At 38.0% G+C, this 18,551-nt stretch overlaps 1 protein-coding gene across 1 annotated transcript in view; it reads right to left on the bottom strand.

The window, feature by feature from the left end:
• The window catches only part of Magi2 (membrane associated guanylate kinase, WW and PDZ domain containing 2), a 1,234,376-nt gene that overhangs the window by 139,629 nt on the left and 1,076,196 nt on the right, over positions 1-18,551 (bottom strand). The window contains exons 13-15 of the mRNA XM_090332908.1: positions 16,943-16,984; positions 10,013-10,104; positions 105-297 (exon numbers count right to left, since the gene is read on the bottom strand). Coding sequence (XP_090189034.1) covers positions 105-297; positions 10,013-10,104; positions 16,943-16,984 — 327 coding nt within the window. The remainder of the gene's footprint in view (positions 1-104; positions 298-10,012; positions 10,105-16,942; positions 16,985-18,551) is intronic.

The following is an 18,551-nucleotide window of genomic DNA, read 5'->3' as shown; positions in this document are numbered from 1 at the left end:
AAGGTTACTTCTTCCCTTTTATAAAACAAGAAACTTACATAAGAACTGGTTTAGATGTATGAACCATCTAACACCCAAGCCTTGCTTCCTCGTCATATGCATACCTCCACATAGCACCTTTCTTCTCACAGTGAGGTTGACCTGCCCATTGCGGGCTGCATGGTGCATGAGGTCGATCACATAGCGGTGGGTCTTCCCAGCCACTGGAATCCCGTCCACATACACCAGCTCGTCTCCTGGATGTAAGCGGCCATCTCTGTCAGCTGAGCCCATGGCAATGACAGCTCCTATCAAAATCTTGAAAAAGCAGCAAGAAGGAAAGGACATCTGAATTTCCAAACATCTATCTCTTATAAGTACATATTTAAAACATGAAACATGAAAAATGAAACAGGAACGATGACTTTTTTTTTGTTCTGCCATTACTTGGCCTTGAACTCAGGATCTTGTATGCTCTTGAGCATGGTTAGTATAACTTAGGGTGGTTGTCCCACTGCTTGAGGCATACCTTCAGTTCCAGGATTTTGCTGGAATTGTCTGTCTTAGGCTGGCCCCGGGCCTTGATGCTTAGATTTCAACCTCCTGTGTGGCTAGGAATAGAGGCATGAGCCACTGGGCAAATGGCTTGCTTATTGTTTCTAGAGACATAAATGTCTCAGAGGCACAACTGTTTGTCCTATAGTACAGGGGATATTTGCTCCCTTAAGGAGCATTTTAATGTAAAATAATCTGATGCTAATCAATTGCCTCATATGAACACTGCCTTGAACCAAGGCAGGGGTTCCAGTCTTGGTTCTAGTTCTTATTTGTGCAGCCTTGGGTAAGGCTTTTTAACCTCTGAGATCCTCAGTTTCCTCAAACAGTAAATGGGGGATAATAATAATAGGACTCACTCCATTATTAACTGCAGATTATTAGAAAAATTGAATGTAAGTCATGCACGAGAAGGAGCAGATTAACCGTTTTTTAAATTGTATTTTATGGTTGAAATAATGTATAGAAAGGTTACAGTTATATTTGTCAGTTAATGGGTACATTACTTCTCGAAACTTGATACCCCTTCTCATGTGTTTGTCCCCCTTTCTCTCCCCTCACTCCCAATCATTTTGTTTTCCCCCTTCCTCCCTCTTTCCTATTTCAAATAAACAAATAAACATATATACCAGATAACAAAGTCTGAGTTAAATATTCACATAGAGAGAGTATTCAAAAAATGTCCAGGAGAAAGTAGCTGCTATACATTATTAAATCCTGGGAAAGGTTTATAGCCTGTGTGTGTTTGTTTGGCTTTGCTTTGAAAAGTTAAAAGGTAAGGAGTTGGGGAGGGGACCTCGGAGCTGGCTGTTTCTGGGCAACTGATTTACTCAAAAATTCAGAGTCAAATCTTCTTCAGTTTGTTACTGCATTCCTTTGAACATTTCCTCTGAGTAGTGTTATCTGCACAAAGGACATGCCCAGTCCTCTGCCTAGGCCCTGAAATGCTTTGCGGTGTAGATGGCTACAATGCCAGGAGGAACGCATCTGGGAACTGGGAGTTATGTTTTAATTCCCTGAACAAGGACTGTAATGAAAGACAGTATACGGGTTCGTATCCACTAGATGCACGCATCTAAATATCCACAACCAAGATTGTTCTCATTCTCAAAGAACAATGGCGCTAAAGATTTTAACCTCTGTTGTTTCACCTGCAAGCCATTTTTTCCAGATGAGAGAGAGCAGGATTTCCTTTTCCTTCGCCAGTGGCTAAGCCTACACAGCCTCTGAAGGCAGCAGTTACATTAGCCTGAAAAATATTTCAGAGTCCCTACTCTAGGTTTGAAAGCCTTACACTAAAATGATCTTTGATTTCTTTCATACCTAATAATTTCTTTCAAGTCTCAGATCTGTGGATTCAGCTAACTTGGAGAACTGCTCCATCCTGATCTACTTGTGTTCTGGCTAGCCAGTAGAATGACTCCTTTGCACTTGGGTCATATTGTGTCTGGTCATTAGAACAGCTGGACCCGAGTGCTCAGGATGTTGTAGGTATAGACAAAGACATGGTTTGAAGAACTTTTCAATCTTGGCATATTGATTAGCTATCTTTCTCTAGAGGAAAAATAATTCCCCACATGATTGTTACCTTCCTCTATTCTTGGAGGATGAGGAAAAGATTTGTTTCCCTGAGGAATACTTACATATATTTTGACAAATGTTAATTCACTACTGCCACAGAAGGTCCTACCCTAGATTAGCCACACCGTGTGGTTGTTTCCCTGCTATCCACTGTATGGATTGCCATAGTCTAGGATTGGGGACACTTCATTTTCCCTTATTGTCAGGCCAACCTGACTTACGAATTTCCTACTAAAGATATTCCAATCTATTTTTCAAAAGGTGCAACCCACTAGGGGACACTTCAAAGAGTTTGTAAAATGCTTTGCACAGAAGCCAGCTTAAAAATGAATATTTATATGTCTTGACTGCTTCATGAAAAGCTGCATTTAGTTAGCTTAGTCCAAAGAAAAGCTTCAACCCTTGAATTTCCTTTGCACTGAATGGGGAGAAATTATAGTTTGTGATAGAGAAGGCATTTGTTTGTGAATCTCTTGGCTGATTAATGAACAGTTTTAAGGTATAGTTCTGATTCTATCTGATGAAAGTGATAAAAAAAGAAATTAGAGTGGGGAGAGTCAGAGATGCAATTGAGCCCTGCACAAAAATAGTAAAGATAAAGTTTGATATCGAAAACTCTGATTCCTCTTTTCAGTGAAGAAACAGAAAAGATATACTGAAATTCTTGAAGTTACATTCCATGCTGGTAGTTTAATGGCATTCATTAAAGAAAGGCATTGATAAAACACCTGCTTTCCTTCCATCTTGCTGTGGGTGTGAACTACTTCCCTCATATCACTTATTCAACAAATATTCATTGAGCCCAGGGATACTTTTTAAGTTCTAGAAATCCATTACTGAATAATAGCAAAAATCCTCATCCATAGACATTCCATTCTACCGATCAGCTAATGATAAATGTAAAAATATACTATATTTGCTATGTAAATTATACTTCTACAGTCATATAGTAATATAAACTACATAGCTTCCTAGAGGCATGTTTAGAAAAAAGCCAAGCAAGGTGTTAGAGAAGTGTTGGCATCTTTGAGAAACTGATATGTGATTAAAGTCTGAAGTTCACAGAACACATTTAAAAAAATAACTATTTGAAGCTTGTGTGTGTGTGTGTGTGTGTGTGTGTGTGTGTGTGTGTGTGCACGCGCGCGTGTGTGTATGCCAGTCCTGGGGCTTGAACTTATGACCTGGGCACTGTTCCTGAGGTTTTGTAGTCAAGGTTAGCACTCTGCTACTTGATCCATAGCCCTACTTCCAGTTTTCTTTTTTTTTTTTTTAAAGTGGCTAATTGGAAATAAAAATCTTATGGATTTTTCCTTCACTTGAGACTTTTTAATCTTCAAACCTTCCTTTACTTTGTCTTATCAGATCTTACATATGCATTGCTACACGGCACATTTCAACTAATACTTCAACTGTTCAACTGTATATCTAAATGCAGTTTGATATGACAATATAGTTTAGAGTATTTTTTACTATGATGTACATTAGATAATTTATTCTTTAAAAAGATTGTGGTAGCTTTGAACTTGAGCTATGTGTGATGTGGCATTAGAGATGCTTGCCCATTAGCTTCATGGTATTTTTCTCCTATGCATCAGGAATCTCTTTCACTGGGCAGAAAATGACCACTCACACTAGCAGTGCTTGCAACTTTTATAGCTGCTGGTTCCCTCTTAGCCTCTGGCAATGTTATACCTTTGGTGCTGTATATTTCACTGGTGACACAGAGATAGCTCTATGTGTGTTTTTCTTCAGGAAAAATAACCAACTTTTTTTCTTTGCCTCAAATATGATTTGTATACTTGACCCATTCTATTATTTTTCATTTTACACCTAACTGCAGGGACTGGATAATCTATGATTCCCTTTAGCACCGTAATTCATGTTGGCTCCCCTCTGCGTAAGTTCCCACATTTTTCAAAGCTACTGAGAATGTGCTTCAGGATGGCTAGCCTTTCAAGTTCTCAAACTTTGGGATACACAAGATTCAGGTGGGGATGTTACAACACTTCTGGGTCTACCCTGAGAGTCTGGTTGTCTTGGGAGTGGGGCCTGAGAGGTATGCTAGAAGTTAGCTGATGCTAAATTGTCTGTGGATCAGTCACACACTGAATGACAGGCTTTTAGTATATTTCTATTGCACTGATCACATCCAAATCTCCCTAAGTGCTGATCTAAGTTCTCTGACCCATCAGACAAGCTACCATCCAGGTCTGCTGAAAGTTTGTGTTCCCCTTTTATGAGGTCACGTTTTCCTTCTGGTCTTGTTAACCTTTACATACCTTTGGTTACACTGGTGAGGATTCAGCTTAGCCAATACAACTGTTGCCCTATTTTCTGGCTTTCACTAAGGCTCTCAGCTTTTGATTTTACTTTTCTCTGGACTTAGGCCCAGTTTACTCTTAAGTTTTCTTTTCTCTACACATTTAGAGGTGTTTTTAATCCTATCCCAGTTGCTCCAGCCCTACAGGAAGAGCTGATGGCAAAAAGATCCCATGTCCCCATAAATGACTAACCTATGATCCTGTCTTGTTCAATGCTTCCTGTAGGAAACGGAAGAGACAAAACAATTCCACAACTCCACTTTATCTCAGGCTTTCAGTAACAGAACAGAACAAAGTATTTGATGTGAAATAACAGCAATTCACATTCAAGTGGCTGATACTTCAATAAGCCAGTGTAGGAGGAGGATGCCAAAAGAAGACCAAAACAAGATACAAATAAAACCCAAACCATTTTTTTAGACCTTCTCCTTTTGTGTGTTCTGTATGTTTCCTACACTGTCTATCTACCCAGAGTTAGGGCGACCCATTTGCCTGTACAATTCCATTGGACCTCCTTGTGAAGTATCTCCATGAGATTACCACCAGACTTCTATACTAAGGTCTGTCGTAGTCTCTCTCTCTCTCTCTCTCTCTCTCTCTCTCTCTCTCTCTCTCTCTCTCTCTCTCTCTCTCTCTCTTTCTCTTTTTGAGTGGTAATTCTCCATAGAGGCTGTTTTTCAAAGTGGTGTTTTCTAGATCTTTCCATCTTGATGCATTTCCATCTCTTTTTCAGCTCACAGCTGGAAATTGCATTTTTGTTCCTTTCTGGCAATTTTTCATTTCTTTCTATTCCTATTGCTATTTAACTGTGAAAAGTATTTCCTTTTGCAAGAAAAATGCCCCCATGCTTTGCTTGAGCTGGAGCCCTGCTGTTCATTGTTCGCCCAAAGCCTAGTTGTCATGTTTAATGTGCACCCTGGTACATCAATACCATTTCAGATATATGGAGGCAGAAACCTGTTTGCTGTAATCTATGAGACCTCCTGGGGTCTTGAAACCAACGGAGTTTACATTCCAAAACTTTTGTAGCACATCCAGCAATTAAAGGAGACTATTGCCTTTGCTTTGTATGTTGTGTCTGGGCTTTGAATATGGAAAAGCCAAAAGGCAAGGTTAATGGGAGCTCTTCAGAGTGGACATATCTTTCTGACATGGTCATTTTGAGAGGTAGCATTCTGCTTTTCAAGCCTTGTTTTCTGACTTTCCTTGTGTCAGAGAGAGTGAAGGCTTGTATTTTATGACTGTAGCATTAAAACTGTAACTTGCAGCCCGAATATACCTTAAATCATTCAAATGAAGGAATAAACAGGAATAAATCTAAATAAACACAATAAAGATAACCAGCAATCCATACAATCTGAGGATATTTGTAATAAATACTTTATGACTACCCACTGAAGGGGAGAAAGGATTTAGGAATGCAAAGACAATACTTGAAAGGGTTCGGTATATGGGAAGTGCTGTATAAAACTGCCAGAAACATCTCCCAAAGCAGTATGTGTATACCCAAACTGCACATTGAGCAATATGAGTTTTAGTTTGGTATTAATTCCTTCGCATGTCTAGGAGTACTTCTCTCTTTTGAGACTACTTCCTCCTTTAGCTAGCCAAGACCAACCTCTCCTCATGGCCAGTTAAGCTGTACACTCCTGTCAGAGAGTCAGGTCTGAGAATGCGGACAGCCAAAGGTAACATTAACTAAGTGGAAGGCTGGTTTATTTTCTAAACTAATGATCACGAACCTCAGGGCCATCAAAGTAAAGTAACAATATCATATTTCAAAATCTATATGAAAGTAAATATTATAGGAAAAAGTGGAACTTTGTTGCTTTGCCTTCTATTTCTTTTGTGGCAATTTTTTTATTACATTTGTATCTATTTACACAGGTCTTTTAGAATTAAAATGATAATATTTTTAGTGTCTACGGCTTATAAAGATCATGACCTGGTCATGGTTGGATGTTCACTTGGGCTAAATACTTCATCTTCTCAGTTGCTTTCCTTCTAATCCTTTGGAGGTGGGAGGCTTAAAGATGGACCCAGGCTGGGGACTTAAGGGAGCTGGGGTCAGGCTCCATCTAAAAAGATTACTACTTGCCTCCAGCCACTCATCATCATGGAGAAAGGCAATTTCAATGGTGTTAAGTTCATTTTTCAATAGAAAATGGAAATCCATGTTTTAGAAATGTGAAATATTAGTGCTCAGACACTTAAAAATACTGGAGAGCCAGCCCTCCATGGCTCAGATGTGTAATTCTATCTGCTTAGCAGGTTGAGATCTGAGGACTGTGGTTTGAAGCTAGCCCACTGTAGTTAAGACTGTAAGATACTCATCTCCAGTCAATAAACTACTCACAAAAAACAACAAACAAAAAACAACAACAAAAAGGCTGGAAATAGAGTCATGGCTCAGTGGTAGAGCACCAACCTTGAGTAAAAGCTCAGGGAAAACAGCCTGAATTCAAGTCCTAGGACCAATAAACACATAAAGATGCAGACACACACACACACACACACACACACACACACACACACACACACACACACATTGGGAAGTTCATTAAAGCACATTGCAAGGCTGCTGAGACCTCATCTCAGACTTCTTTAATTCTACAGAACCTATTGGCCTTAGAAAATGCGAACTCCATATCATTTTTTCTGAGATGCTTCATTGACAGTTTTGTTTCGGGAAACATGTATTCTCTTCCATTTTACACGTATTTATTGTATCAGATTCTCTATTAAGCTTGGAAGATATAAGCACTATTAAATCATAGTTCTCAACTCACATATTGTTATGAGGGAATAAAAAAAGCATGTTAGAATATTCTAGCAGAGGGAACTAATCTGTCTGTTTAAAAACCCCTTAGTTTAGTAAACTTTAGTGTAAGTGCAGTGGATTTTATTTGAATTTACCCTTATATGTCTTGCAATTGTTTTAGTTCTTATCTAGCAGTGCACAAAATGCAATAAAATTATCTTACAGCAGTTTTTAATTTTGAGCATGTTTTAATTATATTTCATTATTAGGTATCTTCTATGACACTGTTATTAAGAATTTGGCTTTGGTTCAAAGAGAAGTCTGATCTTTGTCCCTAGTTCCTGCCAGGTCACCTCCTTTGAGGTCTGTGGTGAGCTCTTCAAGTCGTACCTGCTAGGTTTTATACTAAGGGGATGGGCAGGATGGGGCCACACACGCTATCTTAGAGTGAGGGCTGCCCTTGTCAAACACATAAATCAAGTAATCAGAAGGTGGACACTTTGAGCCATGTGATATTAATTTAACCTGTGGCAATAAAAGAGGAGTAGAGATTCCTGTGAATAATGATTCAGTTACTGACGCCCTTGTAATAAAAACCACAAATGAGCCTTCCTGGTAACCTGAGGATAATAAAAGCTTCATGTTTCAAATTTCTTCAGAATTTGTCCCAGATAGATCTTCTTTTAGCTGATTTTCACTAAAACAAAATTATAATCATGATACTTTTTTTGCCTAAAGAATTCTGTGGTTATCAGACAGCTCTCCATTGGCCTTGAACTGACCCAGCTCTCCCTTTTCTTGTTAGTGAGTCTCAGGAACAACTGTAGAGTGTTCCGAGATTCTTCCCATTCTGAGATAAGGAGGGAAATAGCCTGGCTCTTTTCCAGTCATAAGTAAAAACAGAATGTCCTTCAGTTCTTTAGCACAGTGACTCCCGTTGCTCTGGTCTATAAGTCTCACAACAGGCCAATTTTGGGGGTTCCTCAGTTAAGATGCATGAAATCTGAGATCCTCTTTGTTCTGGGTGACTTTTCTGAGCTTTAGGGGATCATCTCATAATGTATCTTAGGCTGTGGTTGTCCTTTGATGCCCATCTGCAAATAAACTGTCTTCATGTGGCTTGCATGTATGGATATTCTGTCTTACTGGACTAGACAAGTTGGTAACTAGGTCACAATGAACTAAGGATCTCCACATCACAGCTGGTGTGCAGTGTGAGTGTAATGGTAGCTTCTTTCCTGAGAGTTCACAGAGTACCTAATTTTAGTTGCTCTCAGGTGTCTTGGGCTCAAGCTAACTCTGAATAATGGCATATCTTAAAAGTTATGGACTATTAAATGAAACATAGGGAGAGATAAAGTCTGTGCTTAGAAGAACGTAAAAAGCATGCAAATCAAACAAAGACACGTACGTAGTTAAGGGATGCACTAAAGAGTCATCCTGATGGAAACCAAGCCAGATCTTTGGAGGCCAGGAGGTTTGGGACATAAGGCAATATTAAAAGTTTACATGTATTATAGAAATATATAGTATGTTCAGTTTCCTAGATTTTCAGTTTTCAGGCTAGGTTGAGAAGGGAATGAAGCAGGAGGGCTGAATAGGTGGGAGAGTCTGTGAGGGAATCATGTGACAAAGAGAGAGGAACAAGGTTATGAAGAGGCGCCGGCTGATCAACATCAGATGTTATTACAGGGATTAGGAAAGCAGGCTTTATTCTGTACTGCTTTTCTGTGCAGTGAGAGACTTCTTCAGTCATGCAGTCTGACTCTTCTTGAGCGATCAAGGAAGCCTGCCCTGGGTTCTGGTCACGTTCTCATTGACTCTGCTTGAATACCTCCTGGGTAACGGGGCTCACTCTCTACCACAGTTATGTATTTCTTCTGAGAACAGTTTTTATTATAATGAGTTCCTTTCATTTGTTAGACTTTTTTTTAATACTGGAGATTTGGGGAAACAGTCTATTAATATGATAGACAAAGTTGATGAAAACACACATTTATTCAGGACTTCATATGATCCAGACATAATATTGAGAGCTTTAACATTTTATTTACTCCCTAAAATCACTCTGGAAGAACACACTATTGTCTTGCAATTGGGGAAACTCAGGCATAGAGTGCAAGTCTCTTGCTGGAGTGGGGTATGGGGCAGAGATATTAAAATGCACAGCTCCAGACTCTTTATTTATTCAAGAATTTCATAAACTTTAGTTTTACTGTGTATTGGGAATTAGTTATGATACATTTTTTACAATATGTGTTTTATAGATGTTATTTTAATACATTCTCTTAAATCTAGTTTTGCTGCATTCCTTGTGTATCAAGAACTATTGTTACTTTATGCTTTCACTGCATATATACAGGTATACATATATTTTTAGAGAGGCTTTTCCAGAACTAGTTTAAGTTGACTTCCTGAATACCTTCACATTGAAGTGCCATAATTCGATTAGTTTCAGATTTTGTTTTCAGCACTGAACTTGATTTTACTTCTCCTTATCCTTGTGTTTTGTCTTCTTCATCTTCTCTTTTTAGTTTTTGGCTGTTGTGGTGCATATCTACCCATGAGCTGCCTCTCAGAGAGACAAAGTTTTCAGTGCCATAATTGAAATAAGAAGAATTCAATCCTTACAAAGAAAAATAATGTTCTTCTCTTAATGTGCTTTGTGCTTTTCTGAGGAGATATTGGAGACACGTTTATATTGTGAGCTCATTTAAAAGAGAATATCAACAAACAAACAAACCTCAACATTGTTCATTCGACTTCCAAGACAAATGAGCCAAGGCATGGAAATAAAATGAATTCAACTTACAGGCTGTCCAGGCTCATCTCCCCCGAGGATGCGGAAGCCAAATCCAGACTCCATCCTCCGAAGGTGAACATCCAGCTCCTTATAATCTGGACCTGGCATAAAGAAGATCCCATTGAGTAATGAATCCCGCCTCTTTCCCAGCCCTGAGGAACTGAACACACTGATGATAAATTAATTTCATGGAGGTGATGAATGAGAACGCTGGTAGAGTCAATGAAAAGCAGGGAGGATACAACAACATATAACAAAGAAAGAAGTGGTGCTCCCCAAATCCGGTGGCCAGAGAAAGGCATTCCTAGAGTATCACATGGATAGGAAAAACCCATGAATATTCTGACTAGATACATTGATGGGTATTTAATTTGTAAAATTTCCCTGAGAGCTTTCAAAAGGCCTCAAGAAGCTCAGCTGTGACTTTGAGCATATTTATTTTGATTACTCCAGAAGTGAGAGAGAACAGATGCCCAAACTTGGAACTATTGGGAGGAGGTAGAAGGAGGAAAAGTGGGAGAAAAAGATGGGAAGGGATATCAATGTTCAAGAAGTAATGTACCCACTACCTGATGAATGTAACTGTAACTCCTCTTTATGTTACTCTGACAATAAAATGCAATAAAAAAATAAAGGTAGGTGCTACCACCACCGCCAACAACAACAGCAAGAAAACTTGAAACTACCCACTAAAGTACTACCTAATAATTAAGTATTATCTGTTTATGGCCTGCTGGATCCAGTATAGAGACAAGTGTATTAGTGAGTGTGTGTATGCAGAAAATAAACTTATGCTTCATAAGATGGTGTCTCTGTTGAGATAGTAAAATTTAGAAAATATAGATTGTAAGCATTTCTTTATTGGGATTGAAGAGAAGAGTTTATTTTCTGACAGAATTCTTCTGTTATTTCACAACATTCAGGTAGAAATTCATCTGGGGCTCTGATGAACTCATGGACCAAACATTCTTGGAATGTGGAAGCCAGGAAGGATGACTGACTTCATTAGTGCAAACATAAAGGAGGGCATAGATACTTGAAGTCAGCCAAAGGAACAGAAACGTACGTACAACTGAGACACATTCCTGAACTACATTTTCTGTAGCCCTAGAATAAAGTAAAACTTCAAGAAATTTTTTGACTTTCTGAGGAGATTATTTCCTGTGCTCGTCCACTCCTGCCTTTCCTGGTCCTTCTCACAGGCAAAATACGTTCATCACTAGTGAATATGTTCACTTCCATATTTGCTGTTAGGAAGTCAGTGGGTGATCAGCAACTTGGAGAAATATTTATTGAATTATCTTTTGTTTAAGAAATGCTTAGTGGGGCTGGGAGTTTGGCCTAGTGGTTAAAGTGCTTGCCTAGCATGCATGAAGACCCGGGCTCGATTCCTCAGTACCACATACATAGAAAAAAGCCGGAAGTGGTGCTGAGGCTCAAGTGGTAGAGCTCTAGCCTTGAGAAAGTCCAAGGACAGTGCTCAGGCCCTGAGCTCAAGCCCAGGACTGGCAAAAAAAAAAAAAAAAGAAATGCTTAGTGGTTTTTGGCTCTTAGTAGTCTGAAGACAGTATCAGAACAAATACAAGCAGGTATTAAATAAAATTCCCTTTGCTTAAAAGGATCATTTGGAAAATTAGGATGTGATTTCAGAAGAGAATCCTCATGGGACATCAAAAGATCTATATATCTATATACTACATAGGTATATAGGTATATAGCCATATAAGACAGAAAGTGACTCATTGAATGATGACCAAGTGAGTTTTTTCCAGACTCTGCAGTAAGCAGGGCTGCTACTGTGATACAGTGTCTCTTGGTTTACCTTCAATCCCATATTCTCAGTAATGCATGAAGGACAAATCAGCAATTCCAATACATGGGGAGATGCTAATTATTTGACTAGTGTTCTCTTTTATAGAAAGCTGAATTAAGCGCTTAAGTACTATGCATAACATGTATTTATCTCTATATATTATATATACATATACAAATGTTTGTTTTTATCTGTCTGTCTGTCTGTCTATCTATCTTACAAAATACATGACTCCTTTCTATGGCCAAAGTGCAATTATAACCAAGGTCTTTTTGGTTCAATGAATAATACAAAACTAAAAAAAAAAGCCAAGAATTTGTTCACACCGTTCTTTTGTTATCCTTTATAAACTATATGACCATTCCTATTCTAAAGATGGGAGAACTTAGAAGAATTTTGGCCCTATTAAATAGCCAGTTTGTGCTGGGTAAAGGAAGATGAAAACATTGCCCTATAATCTGCAAGACACAATTGTCTTTTGAAGTCAGATTTATTCTGGCATCAATCAGCACATGTGAGGCATATGGAAAGTTTGCTAAGCCTGTAGTCTGGAGGTAAGGGAGCACTCTTGTAAATGCACAGAAGATACTGTATTACTCCCAGGAGAGGAAGGGCAGAGGGTTGGAGGGATGGAAGATGGCAAATAGTGCCCATCATCGTTCCAACTTTCACAAGTTGGTGATAGTTGCTCATGCCAATCTCCTTTATAGGTCACTTTCAGCTTTGAGGCTCTAGATGATATATTCAGGAAAACACAAATAGGTGGTGATATGTTCTTGATATTTAAAACACTGATCCAGCATATGTTTGACCATCACAATTATCCTTCTCTCATCTTTCCACTTTTGCATCATGGCGTCCTGTAAGTGGGGAACTGTTCCTCTGATGACTTTAGCACCCATTAGTATGGAACGAAGAAGTCTTAAAGGAATTCCGAATTTGTTGAGTGAAACTTTCCCTCTTAACAAATGCTGAAATTCTGACAATCCTGGCATTGGAGCTTTGAACTATGTCAAGGTACAAAGGATTTGGCTTATGTCAAAAATGCATTCATTCCTGGATGAATAAAAAGACTTTTTTAATGAACAAATCATTATTTATTTTTTACAGAGTAAAACTTAGATTTGGGCTAATTTATGTGCCTACTTTTATGTGCTTCTCTTCCCCCCACCCCCGACAATTACAATTTTCTGACTGATGTTCTGATTCATCCTTGTTTCAAATATATGGTAATAAGTGACAACCCTGTCATTTTTACCTTTCCATTCTAGACAGAGACAAGCAACTTCACATACAAGCAACTTCACATTCAAGCAAAGAAAGAGTGGCAAAGGGCAGAGAGACCCATCAAGGAATTATGCCAGAAGATGTGATTCATCTTTTATTTCTTTGCTAATTTTGAACACAGACTCAGAGGCTTCAGGCCATGGAAACTTTTGAGAAACAATTAACTGGAAAAAAGTTTAAATGATAGACTGCTGTGAGGCAGTATTTTTTTTAAATAAGAGCTTTTAGAAAGATAATTTTTTTTGGTTTATTTTTGCTTCCCTTCCTCTTTGAGTCTGACTTTAAGAACTAACTTAAATTATATGCACAATGCTGGGAGATATTATTCTTTTTCTTTCTTGCTCTGTTAGCTTTCTGCAAAGAGTGAACATTTCTAATACTTCACCTTAGCTGATCTTCTGGCCTGCTGACAGGCTTAGTTAGAGTGACATGCTTTATCTCTTCTCTTTTTACTATGAATATAAGGGCAACTTGTCAATGCTTTGCCATAGAAGTTAATGATCACTACCCCTCTATCTCATTTATTAATAAATTATATACTGGATTTTGTTCCATGAAGGGGTCTGATAGGATCTTTTTGGATCCAGGCACTTTGAAAATCAACCTATTATCCCCACCCATACCTTTTTTATTTCATGCTTTATTGTTTTTATTCTGTGCTTATTTTTATTTTCTTCCTTTCCTCAGCTCCATTTTTAGGACTTTCAGGGGCACAGTCAGATGTTGCCCGGTCCACAAGAGAGGGCACTGGTTGGGAAGAAATGGACTGAGAGGAGAAAGAAAATTCCTTGAACACTGGTGAAAATGGCAAGTCATCTCCATGTTTCTTCTTTCTTAGACGCTGAGTCCCAGAATACTCAGTCATTATGAAATAAATCATCTATCTCATGATACTCTTTCCATGTAGAATTTGACATGAACTCTGAAGCAGGCTATTAGGGAAGAATTCACAAGTCCTACTTTATCCTAGATTCATACCAATATTGCAAAAACTAACATTTAAGAAAATCTAGCAAATGGGAATCATGTCCAGGCATTAGGCCAATCTCTCTTAGATTACAGACAAAAATTACAAAATTTCAAAAGCTAATTTTTATTTTGCCTTAAGCATCCATGGGGCTTGCACATACTCTTTGTATCCTGGTTGTATTTATAAAAATTATGGTTTTGTGCACAGTTAGCGAGAAGACAGAATGACTGAACACAACTGACTAATTTTATGAATGATTCTAGCATCAAATATGCAAAGAACAGCATTTTTTTTGCTTAGTTTGGCACATGGGCTGCTGCTGTAAACACATCAATTACATTTTGGTACTTGAAATCCCTTTCGTGTTTTAATTAAAACATAAGTACCATGGCTTATTATCACAGTTCGGCACAGAGAATGAACTTACTCAGTTTTTCCTACTGGACAATCCATTTCTATTTTTTGGCTTTCCTAAGAGTTCTAGGAAGACTGTACAGAAAGGAATCAGGATTTGGTGTTACTACTAATGCACAGAGAGTTGTCTTTTCTTTAGGAAAAGGCTTCCCCTGGAGGGAATTTCCATGATCCTCCTTGCCTTGGCTCTGAACTTTGTAAAGAAATGATCTTTCAAAATTCTTGCCCAACTCTCCTAGCAGAGATTTGCAATAGAGCAAAACCTAGATACATAAGGCCATATAGAATGACACTAAATGAAAAGACCCCTAGGATATAAAAACAAAAGCCATATAATGAGTGATTGTTGTCCTTAATTATGATGTTATCTCTCATCTCTTTTGCTGTCCCTTGGTTATCTTATATTGTTGCAATATTTCACTTTGTTATCTGATATATTGGATAAATGTATATTTGGTTATTTGAAATTGGATAGGGAAGGGGAAAAACAAGATGAGGGGTGGGGGTGGGGGGAGGGAAATGGGGACCAAGACATGAGAAAGGGTATCAATGTATGTGAATTAATGCATCTTCTGTCTGGTGAATATAATGTAACCCTTCTATTAATTACAATAAAAATATATGAAATGAAAAAAAATTCTTGCCCAAAGGTTCCATTGTTTCTTGCCAACATTCTCACTGGTAATGACATTATTCTTTGTCATCACTAGAATCCCACTATCTGTAGGAGCTGCTAAATAAATTTTTCTTGTTTAGAACACTTATCAGTTACTATATCAAAGAAGTTAACTGTGTTATTATACTGCTAAGTTATTCCTTAATTCCATGAGTACACTATTTAGGACTCCCTATAATCTACTTTGCCTTGGTACCTAAGGATTCTATAGAAGTTAATTATAACTTATAATTATGATAAAGATACCTGAGTAAAAAATCATGACAAGCATTCTGATACGAGCATTTTAGGCACCTGAAAAACAGTATGGGATATCTGTTTATTGGCTATATTCATAATCTGCTATACTATTTTGATAAGCTGTATAGACATTTAGCAAAATATTTGGCTAAGTTCATTTCTTTAAATGAACTTAAGCTATATTACAAAACAGAATAACATAATTGAATTTTATTATGTCTTTTGAGCAATAACTTTTAATATAACATATAATCATGCATATATTAGTTAAGGTAGAGAAAGCTATTGGAGCCAGGCACTGGTGAATCGTGCCTATAATCCTAGCTATTCAGGAGGCTGAGACAGGAGGATCAAAGTTCAGAGCCAGCCCAGGTACAAAAGTTCATGACACCTTTATCTGCAGTTAACCACCAGAAAACTGGAAGTGGCACTGTGGCTCAAGTGGTAGTGTGATAGCCTTGAGCTGAAGAGATCAGGGTCAGCTCCCAGGCCCAGAGTTCAAGCCCCATGACTGACAAAAAAAAAGACCCCCCCAAAAAAACTATTGGGCAGTCCTTTTTTATTTTTAAAGTACATGCAGAAGCTGAGTGTTTTAAGAAATGTGCTTGCTGAGGCCAGAAAGCTGCTTCTAGAATTTTAAATGAAATCCTGACTTCATTTTGCAAATGTAATTACTAGATTCCATTTTCTCTCTGGGCTTAATATATTTTTTAAATTTGCAGGGATTTTATAGTCAGTATTTAAGTCAGTGCATAAGAAGAACCATGGTTAAAATTTCAGACCCAAATAAACAAATACTTTTAGACATTTGAATATAAAATACCATACAGTATCTTCCATTTTTTAAAGATATCGTAAAAATATGACATGGAAACTTACAGAATGAAATGATCTCAAGCACATATATTCTCCAAGGGATGTTAGGACATGCTGAGATGGATAATGAGCTGTCATGTTGGTAATGCCGGAGAAGTACTGTGAGCCCACAGACCTGAGACAGCGCTATTATTAAGAAATACTCTTATGTACATCTGTCTGATGTTAAGGCTTTCAATCTAGTGCCCTAAGCAGCTGATCAAAGAATTTCCATGATTAAGTCTAAGAGGAACACAAATCCAACTTCTTTTTTCCCTCCCTTCAGTTCTATAATAAGGTTGTATATTTTAGCTTAATTCAAAACTGGGAAATCTTTCAGAACATTATAAAGGAAATTATTTGCCAAAGTCTTCCAAATCCAATGTGGATTTCATGTTTCAGAAGCAAATAAATGGCTGCTGTTTTAGACACTGCAGATCGAGCCCATGTAATGCTGATCCTAGATGAAGTTTTATTTTACAGTGAACATTCATGGATATGACTATTTTCATTTAGAACCACTATTGAGAGACTCATTTTCTATATTGAGTATATGTTTATGTAGGTGGACAAAATTAGCACAGTAATCACAGAGTGAAAAACGAATACTACTAAGAAAAATGGTTGGTAACACAAAGTGGAAGACATTTGTTCACATCACTATGTGTACTGAAGAATACTTGCCAGAGGAATCCATGCGAAAACTGGTCCTGGGTGGCACTTGTTCTGAATGGGAAAATGGGGGATTAAAATTGAAATTTATTTATGGCATTAAAAATTTATCTTCACTTTCTCATTGTTACTACTATAAATTGCCCACCCAAATCTTGTGCTCACATTTAATGACTTTTTTTCCCTCTCCCAAACCCATGGAAATTAATGGTGGACAGATTTAGTTTTTTGGGTGAGTATGTATGTCAGTTCATCTGTTTCAGTGCATTCAAATAAAAATTAAAAAAAAAACACCTAAATTCCTTTGGATCAGGATGAACAAAACATCATTTCCAAATATTTTTTTTTGCCAGTCCTGGGCTTGAGCTCAGGGCCTGAGCACTGTCCTTGGATTTTTCTCAAGGCTAGAGCTCTACCACTTGAGCCTCAGCATCACGTCCGGCTTTGTCTAAGTATGTGGTACCAAGGAATCGAACCCGGTCTTCGTGCATGCTAGGCAAGCACTCTACCACTAGGCCAAACTCCCGGCCCTATTTCCAAATATTTTTAAAGCACTAATTCTCATTATAAGAATACTTTAATTCAGTTTCCACTGCTGCTCGGGAAACAGCATTGGGAGGGTACCCCTCCCCCACAAGCTGAGAGCAGCGCCATCTTGACTGCTGGCAAAGACCCAGCCAAAGCAATTGGAACCTGAGAGGTAATGCTGGCAACATCATCATTCTAACTGGCAAAGGATTTCCCAGAGATCCCTTAGCCAGAAATCCAGCCCCAGCGCTGCTGAAGTCCATCCCCTGCGCCAGGCCACAGACCTGGTAAACAAAGCTGCCCGCGAATCTTTCAGCTTTGTTTTCCCAATCAAGCAATCTGATTCAAAAAACCGCAAAGCCAAATCACAAGAGAAAAAGACTTTGTGAAGTGTTTGGATCCTGAATTTAGTGGAGACACAAGTTTCCTATCCTGCCCCCCCCCCAAAAAAAAAACCTGAAGAATACCCTTTTTTTTTTTTTTGTTCTTCTACCCCTTTTCATTTGCATATTTAGGTGTTCTTATTTTCTCTTTGCCATTTTATCTACACCTTTTTTTCTAATGTTATGATTCATTCCTTTTTTTTTTCCTCCTCTGTTTTCCCGCATTCCTTCTGTCACTGTGGTCATTCCTAGAAACACAGTGACAGCTCTGGGTACAGTCTGAATAAAAATGATATGTATATTCATACAGTCACCTGCTTTTTAAACTCCTGGTTCTCAACCCTAGTATCTCTTGGGTAAGAACTCACAATAGTGAGGAATCTCCCCCCACCTTTTGTGTGTGTGTGTGTGTGTGTGTGTGTGTGTCTGTGTGTTCTGTTTTCTTGTATTTTGTTGTTTTGTTCTTTTTTTCTTATTAAAATTTGTATCATTGAAATCTCCTATATCTACCTCCCTCTTTTCTCTATACATTCTTCTTATTACTCTTTTTATTTTCATAAGTTTTATCTAAGTTCATCTAAACTTTGCACTCAAATATTTTACCTGTCTATCACCTCAGGTCAGTTATCCTTACAGGATACCATTTCTTCATTACTATAATAATCTTACACTCCTGCATTATTCTTTTCCTACCTCCCCTGTTGTCTTTC

The sequence above is a fragment of the Megascapheus bottae genome, chromosome 5, assembly GCF_031878675.1.
Source record: "Megascapheus bottae isolate mThoBot1 chromosome 5, mThoBot2.hap1, whole genome shotgun sequence".
Classification (NCBI taxonomy): Eukaryota; Metazoa; Chordata; class Mammalia; order Rodentia; family Geomyidae; genus Megascapheus; species Megascapheus bottae.
This window is presented reverse-complemented; position numbering and strand designations above follow the sequence as displayed.